Below are 25759 nucleotides of genomic sequence, written 5' to 3'. Positions count from 1 at the left end.
ATTCATACTACGAAATTTTCAATTGTCCTTTGTTAAAATTCATTTTTAACTTCAAACTTTTTATAGTCAAATAGAAGAGGAAAACTGATACTCCGAATTGGAATACGTAATGGTAGAATTCCGAATCAAGTATACGAATCATTTACAGGTGGTCATTTCGCACCAGTTTTTTGTAAATAATCTAGTGTTAGTACTAGTAAAAAAAAACACGCATATTGTATGAAGTAATTTTTATTTCGGTAATAGCTAAAACTAAACATAAATCAAATAAATTAACAGCAACTGTAAACAAGATTTCCAATAAAGTACTTTCAATAAGTACCAAAAAGTACTTACTACCAACACAACATTCACAAAGACATCTATACAGACTTTTTGCTGTGTGCTTATGTTTGCTCTAGCAATTTAACAAATCTGTATAGTTGATCGTACCAAATATTAACTAAAAAAGACTGCAATCGAACCAAATTATTTATTCTACAAGTTATTACCAAGCAGCCGATTTAGACGAATGAGCATGTTACAGTATCATACAGTCTAGCGGAGTACACAAACAACCTTCAAAAACAAACAAAATCATAGTGTAGTCTAGATTTTTGGTTTCTTTATTAATCTACAATTTAATACAAGTCACATTTTTCTGATGAGTTTTAGTAAAATTCGACACCAGGTGTTAATTCCAGATAAAACATGACTGAACTCTGGAAGATCAAAACCAATTCCCAGAACCCATCTTAAAAAAGATATACGTAGTGAAGACTAAGGTTTCTGAGTAATAATTATAACGTACCCTGTGCCTCCCCAGCACTCTTCTGTGAATAACTGTCATCCTTAGATAATAATATTGGTTTTAAGGAGCAAATTTTGTACAAGAAATACCCTTATTGTTTTTCAGACACTCTGCAAATTTTTGTAAAGATACTATGGTCATATTCGCCTTTAAACGTAGGCAACCAATAATGCAGTCCATTATTTGTCAACTAATAACCATAGATATATACAGAGTGAGTCTGTAATTTGGAATAAATTTTTGTTTTTTTTTTCAAAAAGTTTTTTTGAAAAATGCTCAGACCCTTCGATTAGTATTTCAAATTATCCTTTTTGACATACAATAATAATGTATGCAGGGTGTTCCAATTTAGAGATATGACATCATCGTTGATTTTCTTAAATGCAACACTGTAATTTTGATAGGGTGTGTAAAGTTATACATAACTGCAAAATATCGAATTTTTATTCTCTACCGTTCACAAGATAATAAAAAATAACAAAGTGATGTCTGTAATTTGGAATAAATTCAATAATAATTCAAATACTAATTGTTTTTTTTTAATACTCAGAAACGTCAATTAGTATTTCAAATTTTCATTTTTGACATATAATAATAATGTGTCCCAGAGATATGACGTCATCGTTGATTTTCTTAAATGGCAACACTGTCGTTTTGATAAGGAGTGTAAAGTTATACATAACTGCAAAATTTCAAATTTTTATTCCCTACCATTTACAAGATAATAAAAAATAACAAAGTTATGAAAAACAAGTAATCAAATAATAATTGAATTTAATTATTTCAATTAAGCAAACGCTCATAATGTTGCCCTCAACTATTGTCAAATAGTCAACGCGCAACATTATGAGCATTTGCTTAATTTAAATAATTAAATTCAAATTATTATTTGATTACTTGTTTTTCATAAATTTGTTATTTTTTATTATCTTTTAAATGGTAGGGAATAAAAATTTGAAATTTTTCAGTTATGTGTAACTGTACACACCCTATCAAAATGACAGTGTTGCTATTTAAGAAAATCAACGATGACGTCATATCTCTAAATTGGGACACCTGTATATATTATTATTGTATGTCAAAAATTACAATTTGAAATACTAATCGAGGGGTCTGAGCATTTTCCAAAAAAAAAAACGATTAGTATTTGAATTATTGAATTTATTCCAAATTACAGACATATTTTTGTTATTTTTTATTATCTTGTAAATGGTGAAGAATAAAAATTTGATATTTTGCAGTTATGTATAAGTTTACACACCCTATCAAAATAGCAATCAAAATGACAGTGTTGCCATTTAAGAAAATCAACGATGATGTCATATCTCTAAATTAGGACACCCTGTATACATTATAATTGTATGTCAAAAAAGGCAACTTGAAATACTAATCGACGGGTCTGAGCAATTTTCAAAAAACAATTAGTATTTGAGATATTGAATTTATTCCAAATTACAGACTCACTCTGTGTATTAACATAGACGGAGTGTCATGTTGAGCGAAGTGACGACACCATCTTTCTTTTTGGCTCATTGCTGTTTCACTCTTACGCATAGTAAAGCTGCGACAGTAGTCCTTCCCTTCCGTGCCTATACGCCCACGTACTTTCTCGTTACAATGTGCTAGAAAGAGATCTTGTCGTCAGGAAGCGCGGAGGGTAGGCTCAGTCTATGTTAATATAATATATACGTCTATGTTAATAGCCAATCTATTGTTCTAAATTTAAGCAACCAATAATACAAATCATTATTTCACACTTGTTAAAAGCTGACACACTTTTGTGAAACTTTCCTACTTTTATTTGTGTATCATTATAATATAATATTATATCCTCGTTTATCTATATTTTCCGTCCAGAATAATTCCAGTCCTTTAGAGCAGCTATAACATAATCCATAAGGTAATCCAGCTTTAACATAAAGGCTTTAAAAGCCTTTATAATATTGTTAAAATATTCCAGGCTGCCTTGGGAGGTTCTTTCAATACATCAGGAGCTTGAAATATTGTAGGTTGGTCATGAAGTGCTCCAGAGGTACTAGAAAGAAGATATCTGTAGCCAGAGAAGAACGACATTGTCCATGAAACGTACTGCAGTTCCTATTTTCGGTAATACAGCAAAGAAAGATATTCATCGCGATTCAATATTCAAATTGAAAGATATTCATGTGATATATCATATCATATTCATGTGATCATATTATTCATCGTTAAGCTTTAAAGACTGTTTTAGACTATACTTTTTTTTGTTAACAGAAAATGATATAACAAAAATTTACATGAAATTATTGTGTACAATATTAAGACAAGAAGTTTTGTGTATTACATTGTCACTTTTTCCTATTAGAATGTGTTATGTGATTCTGCGCATTACATGCTAAATAAGTACTTTTTTATATTTTTGTGATGGTATATCATTGGTACATGTACTGTTAACCTCAATTTTCTTCTTCTTATTTTCTTTTAAGAATATTTTAACCTCATTTTCCTCAACATTTAACCTAGTTAGTTTTATCTTTGATATTTTATATTACAAGGATATGTTATATGATGGATAAGAAAACTCTATTTATCAGCTGCTTCCGTTGCAACATTTCTTAAAAGAAAAGTTAACCTTAAAAGAACCAATGTGACAGTATAATTGTTATCAAATATATATGTTCTAATTTGTATAACATTTTCTGTTAACAGATTTTGTTTCCTGTTTTACATTGTACCAAACTTAGTATGCGATTTTCTTATATCATTTTATTTTATAGTCTAAAACAGACTTTACATTAAAAAATATTAATAAAACTAAATGATACGGAAAAGCGAAAGAGATTTGAAAAATATTTGTGCAAATTATAAAAAAGGATATCAAGTAAAAGAAAACGGGCGCTACAGGATTTCATCTATATCCAACGAGTTTCTTCAAAAGTCAAACATTTTTCTATGGTGTGATAAAGTTGAGAAGCGAAAATTTTGTCTCATGGTGTAAAATGTGTTGAAAGTTTTTGGGAGATGCAGCGGGGAAGATGAAAACTCTTTGAGGAAACAAAGATCATTTACGGACAGGTGTATTCCAAACGATCGGAAGCTAGGCATTCTTTAGTGGCATATCTCAAAACTCAAAGGTGTCTATTACTGCTGAGTATTAGTGGTAGCTGCTATTCAGACAGACTTGTACCTACCAGACTCACATTTTCACGATTTATTTAAGCAAATCTGCCATCGATTTTAAAATCTACGCGGCAAACTTCTCCATAAATGATTTTTGGCTATATGTTACATAAAAAATAGAAGCATTAACCCACAGAATTAGAAGAAAGCAAGAAGCACTGCTTTAGAGCTTCCGCATAAGTAATACAAAATAAAAATAGAAAATCTACGGTTTTGTTTTGATTCAAATTTGTCTTCTGCCATCCCCCGATAGTACTATTTCTAGGTCTACCCGTTGTCAAGAAAGCTCTGCAGAAGACAAATTTACAGCAACACGTCCGTAGTTTCTCGGTATAAAATAAAACTATTTATACCGCAGTATGGTTAGAACGCCCTCTAACGGGGAATAAGTGAAATGAATTGAATCGAGTCGACATTCATTAATACAAAATAATTCCAAAAAGGTCAGATGGAGAATGGACCTTGACTCCGAAGCCAATAATGCTCAAACACACACACACAACCCACAGAATGGGAGTATTTAACATCATTCAAGATTTTGAAGTTTAAACAAACACTGCTATAGTCGGTTCGCTAAACTCATGACACAATTTGCTAGTGATTTTAGTAAGTAATTTTGCCAATTTAGAAAAATTGGCAAAAAAAATAATTACTAAATAGTTAATAATTTTGCCAATATTGGCAAAAAACAAAAAAATACAGACTAAAATCACTAGCCAGTTGTGTCTGAGTTTAGCGAACCGACTATAACTAAGAAAATCATATGTTTTGGAGGAGGAAGGTGTGTCTTATACGATTCTTGCTCCCTGGTGACATTATTTGATTGAAACAACGTGGACAACCATTTTTTATGCACAGTTAAGTTACTATGTAAAGGAAAATACCAGGCAAACATAGTCCAGGACGAAGAAGGACTTCATGGTTGAAGAACTTGCGAGATTGGTATGGTGTTGATACAGGCATGCTATTTAGGGTGGCAGTGAATAAGATTAAGGTAGATATGATGGTAACCAACGTTCTGAAAGGGCATGGTACATGAAGAAGAAGTTAACCCCTTACCGCATAGTGGGTCATATATGGCACAATACTTAGTTTTATACCTAACCCTTATAGATCGAATCTTATCTTAAAGTATTTATGCATAACATGTCCATATACGGTACATATTTCTTATAAGCGGTAATAAAGCGCCATCTCAATGCAGCAAAGTGAACTTTTATGAAAATTTGCAAATGGTCGCAGTGTGACAGCTATTCATAAGAAGTGTGCAATTTGATTTTCAATCATTGAAATTTCTACTGAATATTTTTTACAAAAGTACAAAAAAAATAGCCACATCAAGGATAGACTCCAAGAAAGAAATTCTCTAAGTATTTTCACGTATTTCTTTATATTTTGGTATTTTTTTATGAAAAATATGTTTGTGCCATAAATTCCACAATATGCAATGTCGGCAAAACTATCATGGACATATATGGCAGAATATGCGTTCTGAACTAGGTATTATTTTTGATGGTTTAAAAAGCTTCATAAAATGCGAGAAGTGTAGTGTTTTCTTTGCTTAAACAAAGATAGAATTTGTTTTTAAAACTTTCACACTGAATGATTTTATTAGAAAGTAATAAATGTCGTTTTTTTATTAATTTTACTTGTTGAATCTTATTTTAATGCAAAGTGTGCCATATATGACACACAGAAAAACAATAAAAAAATATAAAAAACTAACCAAGTAGGATTATTTTTTATATTTATACCGTATCTTGAAGTCAAGTTTGTATTCATAAATTTTTTTTTATAAAAAATAAAAAAATCATGCAGTAAGGGGTTAAGTTATTTGCGAACAGATAGATAGGGAGACACATAAATAATTTAAAGATCATCACCATTGTTCAAGTAAATATAGAACTGCTCTGACCTATACTACTAGTTTTTCTGTAACTTTAAACCAAATTTACACATATTCTTGTTTGTTTTTAAACGGTTACACAAACGAGTAATTTTTTCTGAAAAAATATGTCTTTTTACTCTGAGAAAAATATTTAATATATTAAAATATGGTATAATTACCAAACACTCACACTAGTGAAATCTTTTAACACTATTTAGTACTAGGGGATTTGCATTTAACCCTGTAAAATAGGCAAGAGGTGGTCGAACACCTTTCTTAATACAGAGCATTCGAAAAATATCACAATTATACTCGCTATACAGTGCAATTACAATATTATTAGTAAAACTAGACGTAAAACTAACAAAATAAAATGGGCGAATATTTCTTGAAAAAAAAGAAGAGGATTCAAGTTTTAATGAATGTTTAAAAGGTTGGTATTAAAATTGGACACAAAAAAAATTACGAATATTGACAAGCATAGCGCCTGCGCTGTTGATAGTACTGTTGGTTTTTCTCTCTTCATTCCTGACGTTTGCTGACCTTTAGCTTATTTAAAATTGAGTTATTTGTCATGTGGTTGGTCTGTGGAATTCGTAACATTCTTTTCCAACAGAACACTTCAGTGGAATCTATCTTTTTGATTGTTGTTCAGACCCTAGCTTAGCTTAAAAACATTGTCCAACGCGACACTTGGCATCGAGAGTTTATTAAAAGTTGTAAAAAGATACACACGTATTTTTATTGCCCTGCAAAAGTTTAATTTGCAATCGGAAGTACACAGCAAAAGTCTAATTATAAATCCTAATCATTGTGGTCCTTCGAGCCGGATCAAAAACAGCCCTATTATCGAGGAAAAACAAGAAAATCAACGAAAAAGTCCTCCGTTTTGACAAGAAATGAAAACGTCAAATACAGGATACCTAATTCCGAATTTAAGCGAAAGTAAGTTTTATTAAATTGTTTGGCTAACTGGTAATAAAACATTTAAACATTTCTAAATTTAAATCCCATAAAAGTTCCAAGTAAGAGATCCATTTATATTTTTCTAATAACATTACTTTCTTTTTGACATTTGTCCTAATCATAAATCATAATGGCTCCATCCTTGCTGAAACTTAGAGGATCGATTAAACAAAAACAAACATATCAGCATTTCGTTAATTCATTTTTTGAAGATATTAAATATGAAAATGTAGATTTTAACTAAATATTCACAATTAGGTAACGCCCAAATTATCGAATTTAAAGCCCGTTTCGAAAGGTATAATGAGCTTTTAAAGGAATTAGACAATATTAACTTGCAATTAGAATCGGAAAACCATCATGATGAATTGTTAGAACATTATAATGAGCGAAAAGAGTTTGAGGATATATATTATGCGGTATTTAGTAAATGCAAACTATTTTTAAATTCATATGACAAATTTACTAATCATGACACTGTTTTAAACTCTTCTCATGAATCGGCCAATTTATCGAAAGTAACGAGTATACAAGATGTTCAAAAAACCAGTAGTCTAGAAAGGAAGCAATCAAATTTATTACCAGATTTTAGTGAATCCAAGTTATATCTTCAACAAAAGGCAAATTTTCTTGAAATGGTAGCATTAACCAGCGACACAAATGGTGTCAAATCGAAAGTACCTGCAGAATATCAAACCAAAGTTTCTAATCCGGCTCGAAGGACCACAATGATTAGGATTTATAATTAGACTTTTTGTTGTGTACTTTCGAATGCAGATTAATACTTGGAGTTATACTTTCTCAGAGCAATAAAAAAATACGTGTGTATCTTATTACAACTTTTAATAAACTCTCGTTGCCAAGCGTCGCGTTGGACAATGTTTTTAAGCTAAGCTAGGGTCTGAACACTTGTCGTAGGGTCCAAGATTCACATCCGTATGTCATTGGAAATATTAAGCAGTTGATCAACCTCATTTTTGGAATTTGTGAAATTTGAGAAACCTTCCCTAGTTTGGCCATCTCTCTCCTACGGCGATTTTTGCTAGATCACATCTACGTTTTATTTCTTCCTGTAGGGACCCTGTGTTTGCGATCAATGATCCCAGATATAATTAAAAAGCTCAAAACCTCAATCGTAGTTCTATATGAATGATTATTATGTAGTCTATTCACTATCATGATCTTTGTCAACGTAGATTGTTTATTTTTGGGCCATTTATTGAGATATCCTTTTCCCATCCTTCAAACACTCTTCTCGTAACATAGTCCTTAAGCATGTTAAATAACCGTGGAGACAGTATACATCCTTGTCTCCCACCTTGTTATGCATGGAATTTGTTTTGAGCGTGTGTCAAGCACTGTAACTCTGTGGGTTTGGCGCCTCATTTACTATTGCTAAGTTCTTTAAAATGAGCATGAAAAAATTTAAAGCAGTAATTAAAAGCAGTAAATTTAAATGAAAAAATAGATAATTTACCAGTTTTTTTATTCACGGACATACGGAACTCGTTCGCGATTATTCAGTTGCGTTTTTAATCAAATAAAAATAATTCCCATGACACTTAAGCAGAGAAAAAGGATAAGAAATATCCATCATGCACTCCCTACTGATACACGAGTGAAACAAGATGTTTTACTTCGACCATTTTTGATATTTTACAACTATATATCGTAACCAACAATCCAAGTATAGTAAAAAAGATTTCTAGATGTCAAATAATGCCAATTTTAATACCAAGCCTATACAAATTTGATTTATGCACACCAATCTTGAGAATCGTTAAAAAAATCCCAATTTTTGATGCCCTAGTTGCAAAAACATGTTGTTACAGAGTGCATTAAACCAATTTGTCGTTAACTCACTATATGAATGAATTGTCTACTTAATTCTAAAGAAAAATTACTATCGGCTAAGGTTTGTCATATATATATGCTTCAATTCGGTCTTTGGTACGTTTTCGAAGAGAGCTGCGCGGTTTTGACCTTCTCCTTTCTTCACCCAGTGACCATACACTCTGAATGCACAGCCGTCGACAATCTGAAAACAAAATTAACAGAATTATAGTAGTGTATAAATTATCAATTCAGTTTATGTTTGATAATATGGGCTCAATTCTATCTCGCCTCCATTTTGGTGCACTCTGAACAATGCTAAAAAGGTACACACAAGAAGGTAAGAAGAATAGCTGTCCGCATCTCACAGATGACAATGCTACAAATGAAATTGGATTGAAATGAAACACTTTTCCCACTAAACTTTTTCTTCACCTAGTCAAGCATATAGTATGCCTATCAAGGACCATCTCTTGTACATATATGTAAATATATGTACTTCCAATATACTCATCAAAATCAAATACACTTAATATGGGCATACTTCATAAATTGTAACAAATGAATTTCTTCATTTAGCGTTTAAGTATCGGGAATATGAAGATGAGCAGAAAATTGTAGTAGTTTTGTACCTTTGCTTTTTATTAATCGTTTTCTCTCTCTAAATATATTTTAACTTCTAGCACCATTCGATGGTCATTGCCTGTATAAAATTTATTTAAGACACTCGGACCTTGGATAATTTCTCATTTTCTTACTTATTATAGAGAGATAAGCGCGCTAATAACCGGCAAAATAACGCAAAAGATGGAAAACATATTAAGTTGTGAGATAAAAAGAAATGAATCCAGTGAAGGTGGGAGATTTACCAATAAAAACCTATAAATTTACATTCTATTTATTGTTTCCCACCTTTAGACGTATCAGAAGGAGTATGTCAACTAAAACTGTCACAGTGGCAGTTGCCAAACTCGTCCGATACGTCTAAAGGTGAGAAACGATAAGTAGAATGTAAATTTATAGGTTTTTATCGCTAAATCTCCCCCCTCCACTAGTTCCATTTCTTTTTATCTCACAACTTAATGTGTTTTCCATCTTTTGCGTTATTTTGCCGGTTATTAACGTGCTCATAGTTGCCAAAGTATACAAAATCCTGAATCCATTTTAAATCAAATATATCACATAATTATTACGAAGTGGATTATACAACAAAACTTTATATTCAATGTAAATAAATAAAAACATTAGAAATAGAAAACAAGAATTAAGTTATAATCTTACGTTACAGTAAATTATAAAAACAATAATATAATAAAACAAATACTTATAGTACAGAATAAAAACAAATCTGAAGTGTCAATACCGCAACTGTCAAATAAATGTTACCAATTTATGCCAAAATGCCACCTTCGTTCGATTACAGTTACAGTGTGTTCCGAACAAATGTGCTTCATAAAAACGCTTTATAATCCATTTATACAAATTAAATAAAACATATTATTGAGCATTTCTTTAAGTTAACGTTAATAGAAACGTTTAGTGGCTGTAATTCCAGTGTACTCGGCAAAATGATGCTAAAAAAGAACACACCTACTGCCTAAATATTTTGTGTTGGTATCATGTGACGTCACGGGCTATGACGCGAATGACGTGCAACGGTAAGTATATTAGACGGAGTATAGATGATTATTGTGTAAGATTCTTCCTATTTACTGGCAGAAGTTAGCTGTGCTGACGGCAGTACGAGAAATTAGTGATGTGATAGGTATGTAGGTCGAAAAAAGGTGTCTATATATCTCCCTATGTACTAGTTTCCGGGGAACGGCATGTGTAATGCTTCACATGGTTTCACATAGTAGCTTAAACGTTAAAAATAACTGAACTGTGCTAATAAACATACAATTGGGACCATCAATCTTTACTCTTGCATCACTGTACGAAATAAGTAGATACAGAAAGAGAAAGAGAGGGAAAGAATAGAGAGGAAGAGAATAGAGAGAGGGAGACAGGGAGAGAGTCGCCACAATGTAAACAAGAATGGAATATCACGAACTGTACTAACAATTTAGACTGTGTTTTATATTTTGGTCTCAGTCTTTTTTATGACCATTCAAATAAAAACACGGTGGATTCGAATAAAAAAAAATTTCTTGTTAGTGTTTTCTATCCCTCAACCAATTCTTAATTAGTAGCTTTACCTCTTTAATCTATATCTTATTCGTAACTTACTTCAAGTACTTTTTCTACGTCGTTTCTTCTTGTAAGTTAGTGACAATGTTTTATTCCTCCAGTGCTCCAACCGGTCATTTCCTCTACTATCCTCACTAATTATTGGTCTTTTTCTTTTACTACACGGTAAAGGTTTATTTTCAATACAGTATACTGTGATTTCGTTTGTTTCAATTTGTTCTTTGGTTTCATTATTGTTTACTCGGTCCATCTGAACGAGACTCTACAACATCTCTAATATCAATTTCACAGTTGAGTCAACGTTACTTGTTATTTTCATTAAAGACTACAAAATGTGACAGATGTGGCACGCTTATAGCCGATTCCAAATTCTACACAGCTCTTCTAATAGGGTCTGATATAAATAACACAACTTGACTTGTTTACAATTTTCTGCTTTCAAAAATAAAAATAAATCAAAGAATCGAAAACGAGGTTAAAATACAGGACATTTATTTGTTAGAAACGTAATAATAAAACTTTAAAAAGGATAAACCCTGTAGTTGGCTGTATACCTTCGATAAAACAACGTGGAATGAAGTAAACACTTCTGTTGTATATAGTGTTGTAGAATTGTTTTTTTTTAATTCAAAAAAATTATAGTTCATCATTTAAAAAGAAAATTAAATTTATATCAAAGACAATTAGATCATAGATTCTCATCCCAATCTAATTTAGCTATTAGACAGTGTTTCGGGAAAGTGAAAACGATTAGTGATAATGATTCGACGAAATGAATTGGTACACTAACAAACAACTCGGGATTAGAAAGTGGACATATCGTTTGGCGAGAACAATAATGTTTTTAAAATGTTTCCGGGAAGATTTAATGATGGTAAACATATTTTTTTAGTTTTTAGAAGTAAAAGTAGTATGTAGGAAAAATCTAATTATGATATTTCTTAAAATGTGACAAATTGGAAAGTTATACAGAAAATATTTGGTTCTTAAGAAATGGGTAGGAAAGGTTTTGAGAGAGGCTTGTTTTTGATTGGGTGGAAAAGATCGGTAGAAGGGATAAGAAAGTTGGAGTCTGAATTTGCGAGAGAAGAGAGGGCACTATATGATAGATCTGATGAGAGCAGTCCAATTTTCAAAAGTGAGAAATCAGGGTATAGTGTTGTGATCGGCCTTTGCGAGCAGAATCAAGTTGAAGCCAAATTGTCGACCGGTTGAAAAGTTAATTTTCCTGGTCCGAGGGAGATTCCTTTGTTTTGTCTAGAACGAGTAGCTGATTGATATCTATTTAGCAAGATATCGAGCAAGGAGAAAATTGTGTAAGAGAATTCGAGCAAGTCCTGTGTGTTGTTTTGGAAGCAGTTTGGATAAGAGGGACCTTTTCGCAACATCCAGACAGTACGTTGGGAGCATCGAGAACCACGCAATCCGGAAAAAGGAGGAAGTGAAGAAACAAAAAGGTTAGTCAAATCATTTGTCGGAAGGAAGAGAATTTGTTTATATCAGAACCTTTGCTTATTTGTTTATTGAACATTACTATAACGCAGTTAGTCATTTCAAATTTAAGAATTCAATTCAAGTGAATAAAAGTAAAATTTATTAAAGTTAGTATGAGAAAATAATTTATTTAAATATTTTTTTTTTTTGTTAAAACAGAGAGATATCAGAATTAAAGTTTGATTTATTAAGAGGAAACAGTAGCGATCAACAGGTAGCGAAAACGCGTTCCAATATTGCATCTGTAACTTTGAATATTTTTTCGAGATATTTGGCACAAGTATTCGTAATATAATAAAGAATGGCGGTACAGAGCCCAATTTGAAAAATATATTAATATGTGGAAATTACTCTGTAATTAAATACAATATTAAAAAAACGAGCCGGTACCGCCATTAAGAAAAACAAAAAAATACACTTTCTTCAAATAAACTTTTTTATCCGATGCCTAGATTTTGTGTCATTTTGGAACTACTAAAATTTTTTATTTCATTAGTAGTTCCAAAATGACACAAAATCTAGGCATCGGATAAAAAAGTTTATTTGAAGTGTATTTTTTTGTTCTTCTTAATGGCGGTACAGGCTCGTTTTTTTAATATTGTATTTAATTGCAGAGTAATTTCCACATATTAATATATTTTTCAAATTGGGCTCTGTACCGCCATTCTTTATTATATTACGAATACGTGTGCCAAATATCTCTAAAAAATATTCAAAATTACAGCCGCAATCTTGGAACGCGTTTGGGCTACCTGTTGATCGCTACTGTATCACCTTAAGTAAGAAGTTGTTGCAACAAAAGTAAATATAGTATTTTTAAATCATATGTACACGGATTATTTGGTAAATGAATAATATATTACATTTATAAGATATTGAATGTTTTTAATTTCCCTGTTCCATCCTGTGGTAAATGAATAATATATTACATTTATATGATATTGAATGTTTTTAATTTCCCTGTTCCATCCTGGAAGAAGTAAGCAACTAGAAATACTAGAAGCCACAGATCATAGGTATTGTATCAAATACAAAATTGGCCCTGAGAATAAAATGTATTGAAGTATTTAATTTGAATTTAGTTTTGTTTTGCATAGGCAGTGATTAAAGTAATTGAATAATTAATTAGATTAAAAAATTTGCTAATCAATCTAAATAAAGAGATAAAGTAGAGCATAACAATAGGTATATGAATTTATTAAAATTCTTAAAATTGATCCACAATGAAGTGGAAGTACAAAACGTTTTCGGTCAAACTGACCATCATCAGTGCAAACGTCCAGTGTATTGTCGAAGCGAAGATCGGTGGAATATGCGCATTTAATCAATGAAATTCGATATTTTTAAGATATTCCAGAAGCCGCTACATATAAAATGTTTTAACGACCTATTCATCATTCAGAATTACTCAACGGATATTAGTACAGTTAAAATAATTAAGACTATAACCGGATAACATTGATTTAATGAGTAAAATTTAGTTTTTTACTTTAAGGACAAAAAAAGCAAGCCCATTAGCAGAACCCAATTAAAAATTATTTTGCACATCATATTTGAAACATTATTTGGTTAAAAATCTCATTTTTGTTGGCAAAAAAATATATTAATTTGTTTGGACTAAATTACAGTTGTGCTTATCTTAAAAAGGATATGTTACTATCAACATTCGCACAGTGTTGCCAAGATGAATTTTGTTATTTTGGGTGTAAATTTTTTCCACGGATCTCCGAGGGTACAATACAAGTAATTGTAACTAGCCACTTCAATAGGTTTAAAAACCACTAAATTACATTATTGTTACATTGTTTATTAAAAATTAGTCGACATTAAGTCGATGTCTTAAGATTTTAAAGATCACATGTGAATGTATTTCATCCTTGCTTGAAAATTGCACAAGGTACTTGTGTTCTAGTGAGAGGTTCAGTTGGTCGTTAACCTCTCACTAGAACACAAGTACCTTGTGTAATTTTCGAGCAAGGATGAAATACATCCACATGTGAACTTTAAAATCTTAAGGCATCGACTTAATGTCGACTACTTTTTAATATACAATGTAACAATAATGTAATTTAGAGGTTTATACACCTATTGAAGTGGCTAGTTACAATTACTTGTACACTGGACGTTTGCACTGATAATGGTCAGTTTGACCGAAAACGTTTTGTACTTCCACTCCCTTGTGGAAAATTTTAAGAATTTTAATAAATTCATATACCTATATACAACTGAAGTGTTTACTTCATTCCACGTAATAATAAATCTCATAAACCAGGTAATTTCAAAGTTAAATTTCATTTGACAGTGTGTGATATGTATGAAGTGTGTATTTCAAAAGTTCCAAAGCATCAGGAAACCTCTCAAAATGAGTTGACATGAGAACTTAGGGCTACATCGGCTAATCGGCCCAGCCCATTTGCAGCATTGAGTGTCTGGCTTGAAAATACCATCAAATCCTCGGGAAACTCCTGAGAACAATATATTGTAACGAAAGAGTTACTGCAAATACGGTTCCATCTCGACATAGGTTCCATCTTTACAGAAATATTATCTCGACAGAACACGAAGCGACGGGAAGGGGGCGTGCGATAGATGCAAGTTCATACGAAAACTAGAGATGGCGAGTCCAAATTTCTCCAGAATAACGTTATTTTGTATATAAGCAGAGAGTGGTGTTATTATTGGTCAGTTATAGATAGAATTACGAATTGTAAACTTGTAAATAAAGTCTTCGCTACAATATTCTCGAGGATTAATGACGGTGCATTTCCACCCAGAACGCAATTCGAATTTTTTGCTTTAGAAGATGAAACCCATTTTCAATAAAATTCACATTAGTTATTAACACTTTCACGGACAGTGGTCAAATGACCCGTGTTGAGCTGCCCCCCCCCCACTTGCAAAAATTAAAAAACAAATAGCCCTGATTTATGAGCTATTTATGAGCTCTCATATTCCGCAAACTAAAAATTTTGAGCTCGTTCCACTGAGCAGGAATTTAATACCCTAGTGGGGGGGGGCTGAGTCAGCCCCCCCCCCCACTACTTAAAAATAGGAATATTGAATCGGTTTTTGCGGCAGAATTACGAGCTATTTATGAGCTCTTGAAATTATATAGTTTCGATTTTTGAGCTCATCCCCTTCACCCCCAAACAACCCTTTAATTGATTTAACTTAAGAGAAAGATGCTGAGAAAACTTAAAATATATCGTATTGCGAATATAATTCCTATAGCTTATATACTCTAAGAATAAACTATTAAATCAAGAGCATTTCGATTATTGAGCTACAACCCCTTCGCCAGAAAACCACCCTATCTTCCCGGCTTAAGAGAAAGTTGTATTTAAAATGCGTTAAACTAATTATTTAGCGACTACATATCATTTAATAATTTATAAGCTTCCAAATTACGCGCATTTAGATCAGTAAATTGCAATTTATTTTGTATAGTGCAGTCACTGAAGGTAAAAATCAACGATTACCTTCAATTTCGGTGAACCTTCATCGATTTTCACGAAAATTGGTCAGTAGTTAGAGGATACGTCAAGAAACAAAGGTGACATGGTACCACCTTGCGCCTTTACCCTGAGGGTGGATACCGCCCCTTCTCGGGGGTGAAAATTATTTTATAAAAAATAAATGCACAAATCAATAAAAAAACAAATTAAAAGCAAAATTTATTATATAAAGTTAATAAAATAAGTCAATACTTTTTAAGTTATTAAAGATCAAAGATTTTAATTATTTGTGAAAAAAATGCATGTTTTGAAAAGGTTTTTTGTAAATCACTGAAAAACTTTAAGTTTTTACAAAAAAGTTAATAGTAGTTTAATTCGTATAGCTTATATTCTAAGAATAAACTCTTAAATCACGCGTCTTTCGATTATAGAGCTACAACCCCTTCGCAAGAAAACGACCCCATATTCCCGGCTTAAGAGAAAGTTGTTCTTAAAATAATTTAAACTAATTATTTGGCGACTACATATCGTTTAATAATTTATGAGCTTGCAAAATATACGCATCTCAATTATTGAATTGCCATTTTCTTTCTATAGTGCAGTCACTGAAGGTAAAAATCAACTAGTACCTTCGATTTCGGTAAATCTCCATTTATTTTCACGAATTGGCAATAACAACTTGGGGTTTTAGCCTGGGGTATATGTCACCCCTTCTCGGGAGTGAAAATTACTTTATTAAAAATAACCCCACAAATCGAGAGAGGGACAAATTGTAAGCAAAATTTGTTATATAATGTGATTAAAATAAATCAATACTTTTTGAGTTATTAAAGATCAAATATTTTAATTTTTGGAAAGAAAATGCATGGCTTTAGAGCGATTTTTCATAAATGACTCAAAAACTGTAAGTTTTTACAAAAAAGTTTTCATCACTAAAATTGAAGCTAATAAAAAATATAATAAATTGCTTACTTTAAAAACCCTTTAATGTTAATTTAAAGTAAGTTATTGGTAATTAAAGTATATTTTTTCCGCGACTGTTAAAATCTAAGGGTTCAAGCTTAAATAACGGGAAAGAGATGCATTTTATAACACTTAGGTACTAAATACTTGTCAAAGTACTTAGAAATACCTATGAAAAATAAGATGCAGAAAAAGTTGATAGTATCAAAATCCGCTCACCAATTTTCGTGAAAATGAATGGAGATTTACCGAAATCGAAGGTACTAGTTGATTTTTACCTTCAGTGACTGCACTATAGAAAGAAAATGGCAATTCAATAATTGAGATGCGTATATTTTGCAAGCTCATAAATTATTAAACGATATGTAGTCGCCAAATAATTAATTTAAATTATTTTAAGAACAACTCTCTCTTAGGCCGGGAATATGGGGTCGTTTTCTTGCGAAGGGGTTGTAGCTCTATAATCGAAAGATACGTGATTTAAGAGTTTATTCTTAGAATATAAGCTATACGAATTAAACTAGTATTAACTTTTTTGTAAAAACTTAAAATTTTTCAGTGATTTACAAAAAACCTTTTCAAAACATGCATTTTTTTCACAAATAATTAAAATCTTTGATCTTTAATAACTTAAAAAGTATTGACTTATTTTATTAACTTTATATAATAAATTTTGCTTTTAATTTGTTCTTTTATTGATTTGTGCATTTATTTTTTATAAAATAATTTTCACCCCCGAGAAGGGGCGGTATCCACCCTCAGGGTAAAGGCGCAAGGTGGTACCATGTCACCTTTGTTTCTTGACGTATCCTCTAACCACTGACCAATTTTCGTGAAAATCGATGAAGGTTCACCGAAATTGAAGGTAATCGTTGATTTTTACCTTCAGTGACTGCACTATACAAAATAAATTGCAATCTACTGATCTAAATGCGCGTAATTTGGAAGCTTATAAATTATTAAATGATATGTAGTCGCCAAATAATTAGTTTAACGCATTTTAAATACAACTTTCTCTTAAGCCGGGAAGATAGGGTGGTTTTCTGGCGAAGGGGTTGTAGCTCAATAATCGAAATGCTCTTGATTTAATAGTTTATTCTTAGAGTATATAAGCTATATGAATTATATCCGCAATACGATATATTTTAAGTTTTCTCAGCATCTTTCTCTTAAGTTAAATCAATTAAAGGGTTGTTTGGGGGTGAAGGGGATGAGCTCAAAAATCGAAACTATATAATTTCAAGAGCTCATAAATAGCTCGTAATTCTGCCGCAAAAACCGATTCAATATTCCTATTTTTAAGTAGTGGGGGGGCTGACTCAGCCCCCCCCCCCCACTAGGGTATTAAATTCCTGCTCAGTGGAACGAGCTCAAAATTTTTAGTTTGCGGAATATGAGAGCTCATAAATAGCTCATAAATCAGGGCTATTTGTTTTTTAATTTTTGCAAGTGGGGGGGGGGGGCAGCTCAACACGGGTCGTCAAATGTATAAGCAAGTGTTGTGACACTATAATATGTATTTTGCAAAGTAGAATAGGAAAATGCAACGTCTATAGACGTTGTGTCACATTACATCAATGGAAATTAGACGTCTATAGACGTTCTGTCTGTCAACGTGTTAACTGTTGCAACAAGTATGTCAACACAACAGAACAGAGTAATGATTTCGTTTATGGACTACACCAATAACTTTTTCAACTATAATTTGTATACTTAAACTTACCTTTCTTAATATCTTAAGACGGTATGGATCAGTCCTAGCTACATCTACACTCAACGGTTCTGGCGTGAACCTAAGTCTTTGTAATCTTATCATCGATCTTACGAGTAATATAATCGATTGGAACTTGCGTTTTGCATTAAATTTAGTTTGTTCTACTTTCTAAAAACAAGATAGAACATAAATAAATAGAAATTGTTAGTTATTGACAAAATGTTCTGGGATGTTAGTTATTGTGGTTGTAGGATATGAGTCAGAACATCAAACGAATTTATTATATTATCAACTGAGTATTTTCCAATTGACGCTATGATATATGAGATGCAAGGTGGTCTAAACCACAATTTTGCCAAATCGCGTTTATTACATTAAAGTTTTCCCTTATTTAAGTAATTTAAGTAAAAAATATATCCGAATTCTATATTGTTCTGCAAAAACTTATTACAACTTTTAACATTAACAGTGTAATTCCAGTTTGAAAATATCTAAAATTCGAAACATTTTTTCTCATTTTGTTGCATTTTGGGCTTACGACACTTTGCATCTCATGGCCTCAATTGACATAATTATTGGAAAAGGACAAGTCAAAACATAAGAATCGTTTGAAGTTTTTAACCTACGAACCTGAATGGAAACATAATAGTAATGGAAAATGAAATTGTTTGGTTAACCTCGTATACAATGGATGTAAAAGTTCATGCAAAAAGATGGGACACTACCGTACATGTATTTCTCATAATATGCCTGCGCACGAATAGTGTCACAACTCAAAAAAATTTAAAAACGGTTTTATTGCACCAACAGTTTAATAAAGCTACAAAATCTTATCTCAAAAAGTGTTACGTTTATAGTTCAAGTATTTGTCATTAGATGACACTAGAGTCATTATACGATTAACCAAAATCAACGGCGCACCGAACATAAACAGTGTCATATAACGACTTGTGCAAGGAACTTGTCCATCTAATATGTATATAAAGCGTCGAGTTAAGACAGTATATGTGACAGACTTTATTCAAAACAATCTGCGTATGTGATCAAGAAAAGTGACACATTTCTCATTTATTTATCTTTTGATAAATAATATTTAGTGAATTTTTTGTTATTTTATCTGTATAGTCTCACAACTAAAAAAAATATATATTTTTTAATATCTTTAGCAGAATTATTAATACACTATTTTGTAGAGCTTCAAAAACCTTTGTGACTGATCAAATAAGTTATTATACTAATTTTAACAGTTTTTAAATTAAACCCGAAAAAGTTCCAGCAAAAATTTTAAACGTCGTTTTCTCGATACTTTGCTTTTTTGACTTATGACACTGTTTGACCGGAGGTGCGATGTGTATGTAGTCTTCTTTTGGAAGCCGTCTCTTGTAAACTGGTAGTACTGCAACTAGTTGCCTTATGGGACTTGAAAATAAGTACTATTGTTTTTCGAGTCAGTAAGAAAACAGCCTGTTATCACTATGAGCTGATTGCTGCTTTTTGTTCGTAGTATTTCAGCCCTATTAGCACATATCCGTTCATTATACATTTTGCCATGTGCTGGATATGTATTTTCTCAGTGAGAGTTATGTGCGTGAAGTTTTATGTAACTAATGCTCTTTTGGCAAGTTCAAATGGTCCTGAAGTATTTTTATATTGAACGCACAAACTTTATTACCTACTGCAGCTTCTCACAAAGTCAGTTAAAAGTAATTAAACCATACGGGGAGAACAGACACCAGAGAAATTAGTCACCTTTCTGTCCATCCATTGTATGAGAGTTTAACCCAAGCATTTATTTTTCTGTTAGTTGTACTACAGACAAATTATCGAATAAAAAGAATGCACAGACGCGTATGTACAGTGTGAAAAACAAACATACAAAAAATGGTATCGGATGGTATACTTGTTTTATAGATGTATTTTAATATTAAAAATCAGTAAGCAGCCACAAAAATACTCTATATAGCTACTAGGTCTGGATCCCGCGTATGAAAAAAAAGTTGATTAATAGCAAGCTGAAAATTTGTTAATAGCTTAAGGGTGTCTAGTCGAATAAACTTTGATATGTGTGAACACTGGAACAGGGGCAGTTTTAATTGTGGAACAGGTTAAAAATTTGGAACGGTCACAGCACGAAAACGGCACATTTATTTTGTCCGACAGAACAGACTTAAACTCTTCGAACAGAGATTAAACTCTCATGCAAAAATCAGACTGCTATTTATCACCAAATGGGCGTTTTAATGAGTGGAACATGTAGAATATGTCAAATGACAGGAATTATGACAGGTAATAAATAGCAGTCTGATTTTTTCATGAGAGTTTAATCTCTGTTCGGAGAGTTTAAGTCTGTTCTGTCGGACAAAATAAATGTGCCGTTTTCGTGCTGTGACCGTTCCAAATTTTTAACCTGTTCCACAATTAAAACTTCCCCTGTTTCAGTGTTCCCATATATCAAAGTTTATTCGACTAGACACCCTTAAGCTATTAACAAATTTTCAGCTTGCTATTAATCAACTTTTTTTTCATACGCGGGATCCAGACCTATACGTTTTACACAAAAACATTAACGGCTAAAGACTATCTACATATTTTAAGCATCAAAATTTGGAATATTAATTATTTAGCTATTTTCCATTCCCCTCAACAAGATCTTCTTCTTAAGGTGCCGTCTTCTTTCAACGGTTGAAGATCATCATGACTATTTTGTCTTCTGTTTACAGCTAATCTAAAAAGCTGGTTAGACAAGTATTAAACCACTCTCTGAGATTGCGCAGCCATGACATTGGTCTACTTCTAACGCCACGTTTTCCTAAAATCTTTCCCTGCATGATTTTCTACAGAAGCTGGAATTTTGTTCCTCTCATCACTTGGTGAAGATATTGCAGCTTTTGTATATTGATTTCAATCAGTTCTTCTTTTGAGAGTCTTTGCAAGTCTTCATTCGTGACTCTGTTTACGTAAGATTAAGATCTCTAAGAAGAGAGTGCTCTTAACATTCAAATAGACAATGGCAAAAGGCACAAAACGTCGCCTGTCAAAATTGTTAATGTGTTTTAAATTTATTCCTTTTTTTTTCGAATCCTGAGAATACTAATAAGTATTTTTGAAAAATTTAAGCGCAGAATGAAAGATTATTACCGAGGGCCGAAACTCCCTTAGAATAAATAGAAAGTTTCTTTTGAATGAAATATTTGCAATTAAAAATCATACTAAATTTTCTCTTTTTTTTTCACTTCTGTAACTTATTAAAATAAACATTATAGAAGTTTTCAGGGACTTTCGGTCCTCAGTAATAATGTAATCTTTCATTCTGCGTTTCAATTTTTCAAAAATATTTATTAGTTTCCTCAGGATTCGAAAAAAATGAATACATTTAAAACACATTGAACATTTTGACAGGCGATATTTTGCGCCTATGCCCTTAAAGAAAGTACGAGAGCTGCGAGGAAACAAAGAAATACGTATCACTGTCAGGGATTAGAATATCAGTTACTATAAGAATATAGAAAATGCACAAGAATTTTATAAGCAAATTTAACACAACAGACATGACAAAACTGAAAGAAAAAATTCCCTTTTTTATCAAATTATTAAAAATTTTCGAGATTTTGATAATGCAAATTTTAACATACATATATAGCAGAGCTCAAAGTATTAGATTAGTCGTACATAGAAGCTGCTTTGAATATTCACAAAAAATACTTATTTACCGGTGTCGTATCAGACACGTTTTCTTTCAAAATGTTTTTCAATACACCTATATCCTGATCCCATAGTTGCTGAAATATCAGGATGGAATAGTAAATATCATGCAAAATTTTATACAAAAAAAAACAGACGACACAATAAATTTTACCATTTCTTCGTATTTAGTTCATTTTGAAAGTTCTCTATTAAATAGATCAATATTTTTCTAATGAAATACGTTATGTATACATGTTGAATTTAATATTTAACATTATTTATTATTAAATACACTGCGTAGCAAAGAAATCGGGTCACTCGATGAATTGCATACGTTTGATGTCTCGAATTTCCTAAACCTGTTGTCCGATTTGAGTGATTTTTGAGTATGTTATAGGTTATAGCCTTATTATTTAAGAATATCAATGTAATAATATTGTTGCTAGACAGGTATCCAAGATACAAGATTTCATTATTCTTTTCAACAGCTAATTTCTTACTAGACTTAAAGGTTTGCATAGGAGTTTTGCCATAACAATATTTACCGGATGAGGTCTTTCATTATTGAAATACTCTAACCAGATATCAAGATTTATGTAAATAACGCAAGTTTCGTATTCACAAGGGTTTAAATGTCATTTTATACTGGGTGTAACAATCATACTGTGTTTTTTGCTTAAAGTTCGGAACACTATGTGGAATATTATAGCATAGATAAAATATTGAAATTAAAACTCAATTGCAGCCTTAGGCTTTCTTAGCATTTTCTTTTTTGATTAATTTGCTTATGTTGGATAATAAAAAAGTTAGGTACTTTAACAACTAGCCATGTTCTTCATCAATACAGAATGTTTCGAAATAAGCGCGACAAACTTTAAGGGTTAATTCTGCATGAAAAAATAATGACCATTTATTTATAAACATTTGTCCACAAATGCTTCGTTTCGGAGATACGGGATGTTGAATTTTTTTCCTACAAACTAACGGTTTATTATTGTCAAAAAATGCGCAATATTGCGAAATATTGTATGTCAAAAAATGCGCAATAACTACCTCTTAAAACCTACCAAATTTGATTTGCATATCCCAGCCGGTTTTAAAGCAACAAATAAACTGTCAGTTTGTAGGAAAAAATTTAATATCTCGTATCTCGGAAAAGAAGCATTTGCGGACATATGTTTATAAAACAAACGGTCATTATTTTTTCATGCAGAATAACCCCTTAAAGTTTGTCGCACTAATTTAGAAACATCCTGTAGTTAAAAAAATTAATCAAAAAAGAAAATGTTAGAAAGCCTACAAGAAGATTACAATTTAGTTTAAATTTCAATATTTTATCTATGCTATAATATTCGACAGAGTGTTCTGACTTTAAGGAAAAAACATAGTATGATTGTTGCACCCGGTATACAATGACAATTTACCTGTCTAGCAACAATATTATTACAGCGATATTGTTAAAGAATAAGGCTATAACATGTTAAAAAAATCACTTAAATCTGACAACAGAAACTCGAGACATCAAACATATGCATATAATTCCTCGAGTGGCCCGATTTTTTGCTCGGCAGTGTATTTAATGTTAAATAATATTTTTGTACAGTCTCTATTTTATACATGTTTAAACCAAAATGGATTAAATGTTTAATAAAAAAATTGGTTAGATTAACCCGATTGATATGGAGGCAAAAAACACCACTTTTAAATTAGCAGATATTCAAGAGATAGCCAACACCAGGCTAAATGGAATATACAAAAGTTTTTGAAGAAGAAATGATAAAATATATTCAAGATCATTCAGAGTAAATGATTTCACTAAAAGTATGAACTATCTTTACTTACCACCGTCTGGAAGAAGGGATGCTGCAAGGCATCTTTAATACCTATTCTATCTTTCGGATTTACGACTAACAATTTTCTAATTAAGTCCTTTGGTGCATCTAAAATTAAATACAACAATCAATATTTTAGTCACGAGAGAAAAATCAATCAAACAGAGTCCTTCCTTAAGCGTTAACCCTACGTGTGTGTGTGTGTGTGTGTGTGAGAAAAAATGGCTTGGATGCGGGTCCGTTAGCCACAGATTTTTATTTTATTTTTACCTCAATTTATTAGTTTTGTTATATTCCCACCTATCTGACTCAAATGACTATATTTGTTTCTTTCAAGTGGTTTATGAGTAATTTAAATATTTCCATTTTATGACAACTTAGTAGATATTCTATACTAATTGGAAAATGAACTTGTGTTTGTCGTAAATTGTAATACAATTGATTTATATATCTCTCGTTAATTTTGCATTCAAAGAAAATATGGTTCAAATCTCTAATCGAAACATTATCACAAAAACAGACTGATGAATTAACTATTCCTAATTTGTGCAGATGTGCCTCATATTTTCCGTGTCGAGTTTTTAATCTGACGATAGTAGAAATATCTTGCTTTGGCAGGTTATACTTAAATATGTATTCAGGTGGCGGAGGAAGTTCTTGATGTAAAGAAAAATATAAATTTTTTGATATGCTTGAAATATTTTTCCATTGTTTTTTCCATATTTTATTTATTCTATCTTTGACGTCATTTTTTATCTAACGTTAACCCTACGTTATCCTTCTAGTAGGGGAGGAAAGTATGCTAAATGTGCAGTCACTCGAGCGTTATCAGGACCTATTGGGTTGTGAAGGGTAGGTCCTAAGACCAAAAAATGTTAAGTTTTCCATTTTTTAATTTAATTTTCTATTTTCAACAGTCGTTTTTTCCGATTATAGCGCCATCCATCTATCTATAATTCGAAAAAATGTCTCGAATAAATAGAGATAAAGGGTCAAATATGATCGCGAATAATCAATTAGTGGATTGCATAAGAAGAAGAGAATTCGAATCAGGAAATGTCAAAGATTTTTCATTCCATTATGAAATTTACAAAAACTAGTCCATATCCAAAGACACCCTCAACCAGACAGGCAGACTCTCTATGTCGCATGCCAAGCCATACCAAGCCAGACAAATTTTGAATCAGATATTGTTCGTCCGCTATAACTTTTCCCATGCGTCACGATTCATTTTCAAACAAATTAAGTCAAAACATAAAGTGAAACGTACGCCGATCTGTTTAGTATATAGTATACAGTATACAAAATGTATATATGTTACAGTTCAAGTTGATTCTCAGTCAGAGTTGACTCCAAGTAGTTGGAGTCAACTCCAACTGAAACGAGCAGTAAAAGTTGATTTTAAAAATTTAAATCAACTTTTACTAGTTGGAGTTGACTCTTCCTGGATCGATTCAGTAAATGTTGATTATACGAGAATCTCAAGTGCATTTTTGATGAGTGTGCGTTTCTTTGTTTTGATCGTTTCAACTACTTATTAGTATAGTCTGTAACGTCGCCCCCGTTAGGTAAATTATTCTGATTCGATTTTTTGCACAAACTTACTCAAAGAAATACATCCGTATAACAATCCTTATAACAAATACACAGGGTGTTACGCGGTACCGCGGTCAAAAAATTGTTTAACCAATTTCAGTAAAGTCAGTCAGTAAAGTGACTCTTTATCGAAAGAGTCTGATATTACGAGCAGAGGAACAGACGCGTTCGATAAAGGGTATTGAGGTGGTAAAA

General features: G+C 31.8%; 1 protein-coding gene across 6 annotated transcripts in view; it reads right to left on the bottom strand.

Moving 5' to 3' along the window:
* Window positions 1-215: 215 nt before the first annotated feature.
* Window positions 216-25759, bottom strand: part of LOC114339615 (phosphorylase b kinase gamma catalytic chain, skeletal muscle/heart isoform) — an 88400-nt gene continuing 62856 nt past the window's right edge. For 3 of the 6 annotated variants that reach the window (XM_028290448.2, XM_028290306.2, XM_028290379.2), the window contains exons 8-11: window positions 23979-24076; window positions 22163-22231; window positions 18462-18620; window positions 10852-11088 (exon numbers count right to left, since the gene is read on the bottom strand). In XM_028290448.2, the coding sequence (XP_028146249.1) occupies window positions 10867-11088; window positions 18462-18620; window positions 22163-22231; window positions 23979-24076 (548 nt within the window). In that variant the 3' untranslated portion in view covers window positions 10852-10866. Of the gene's footprint in view, window positions 8842-10851; window positions 11089-18461; window positions 18621-22162; window positions 22232-23978; window positions 24077-25759 lie in introns of those variants that run through there. The other 3 variants (XM_028290652.2, XM_028290725.2, XM_050652255.1) reach the window with 3 other exon arrangements.

The sequence above is a fragment of the Diabrotica virgifera genome, chromosome 5 (assembly GCF_917563875.1).
Source record: "Diabrotica virgifera virgifera chromosome 5, PGI_DIABVI_V3a".
In the NCBI taxonomy this organism is placed as follows: domain Eukaryota; kingdom Metazoa; phylum Arthropoda; class Insecta; order Coleoptera; family Chrysomelidae; genus Diabrotica; species Diabrotica virgifera.
The sequence above is the reverse complement of the archived record's forward strand: the minus strand, read 5'-3'. Positions and strand labels throughout refer to the sequence as shown.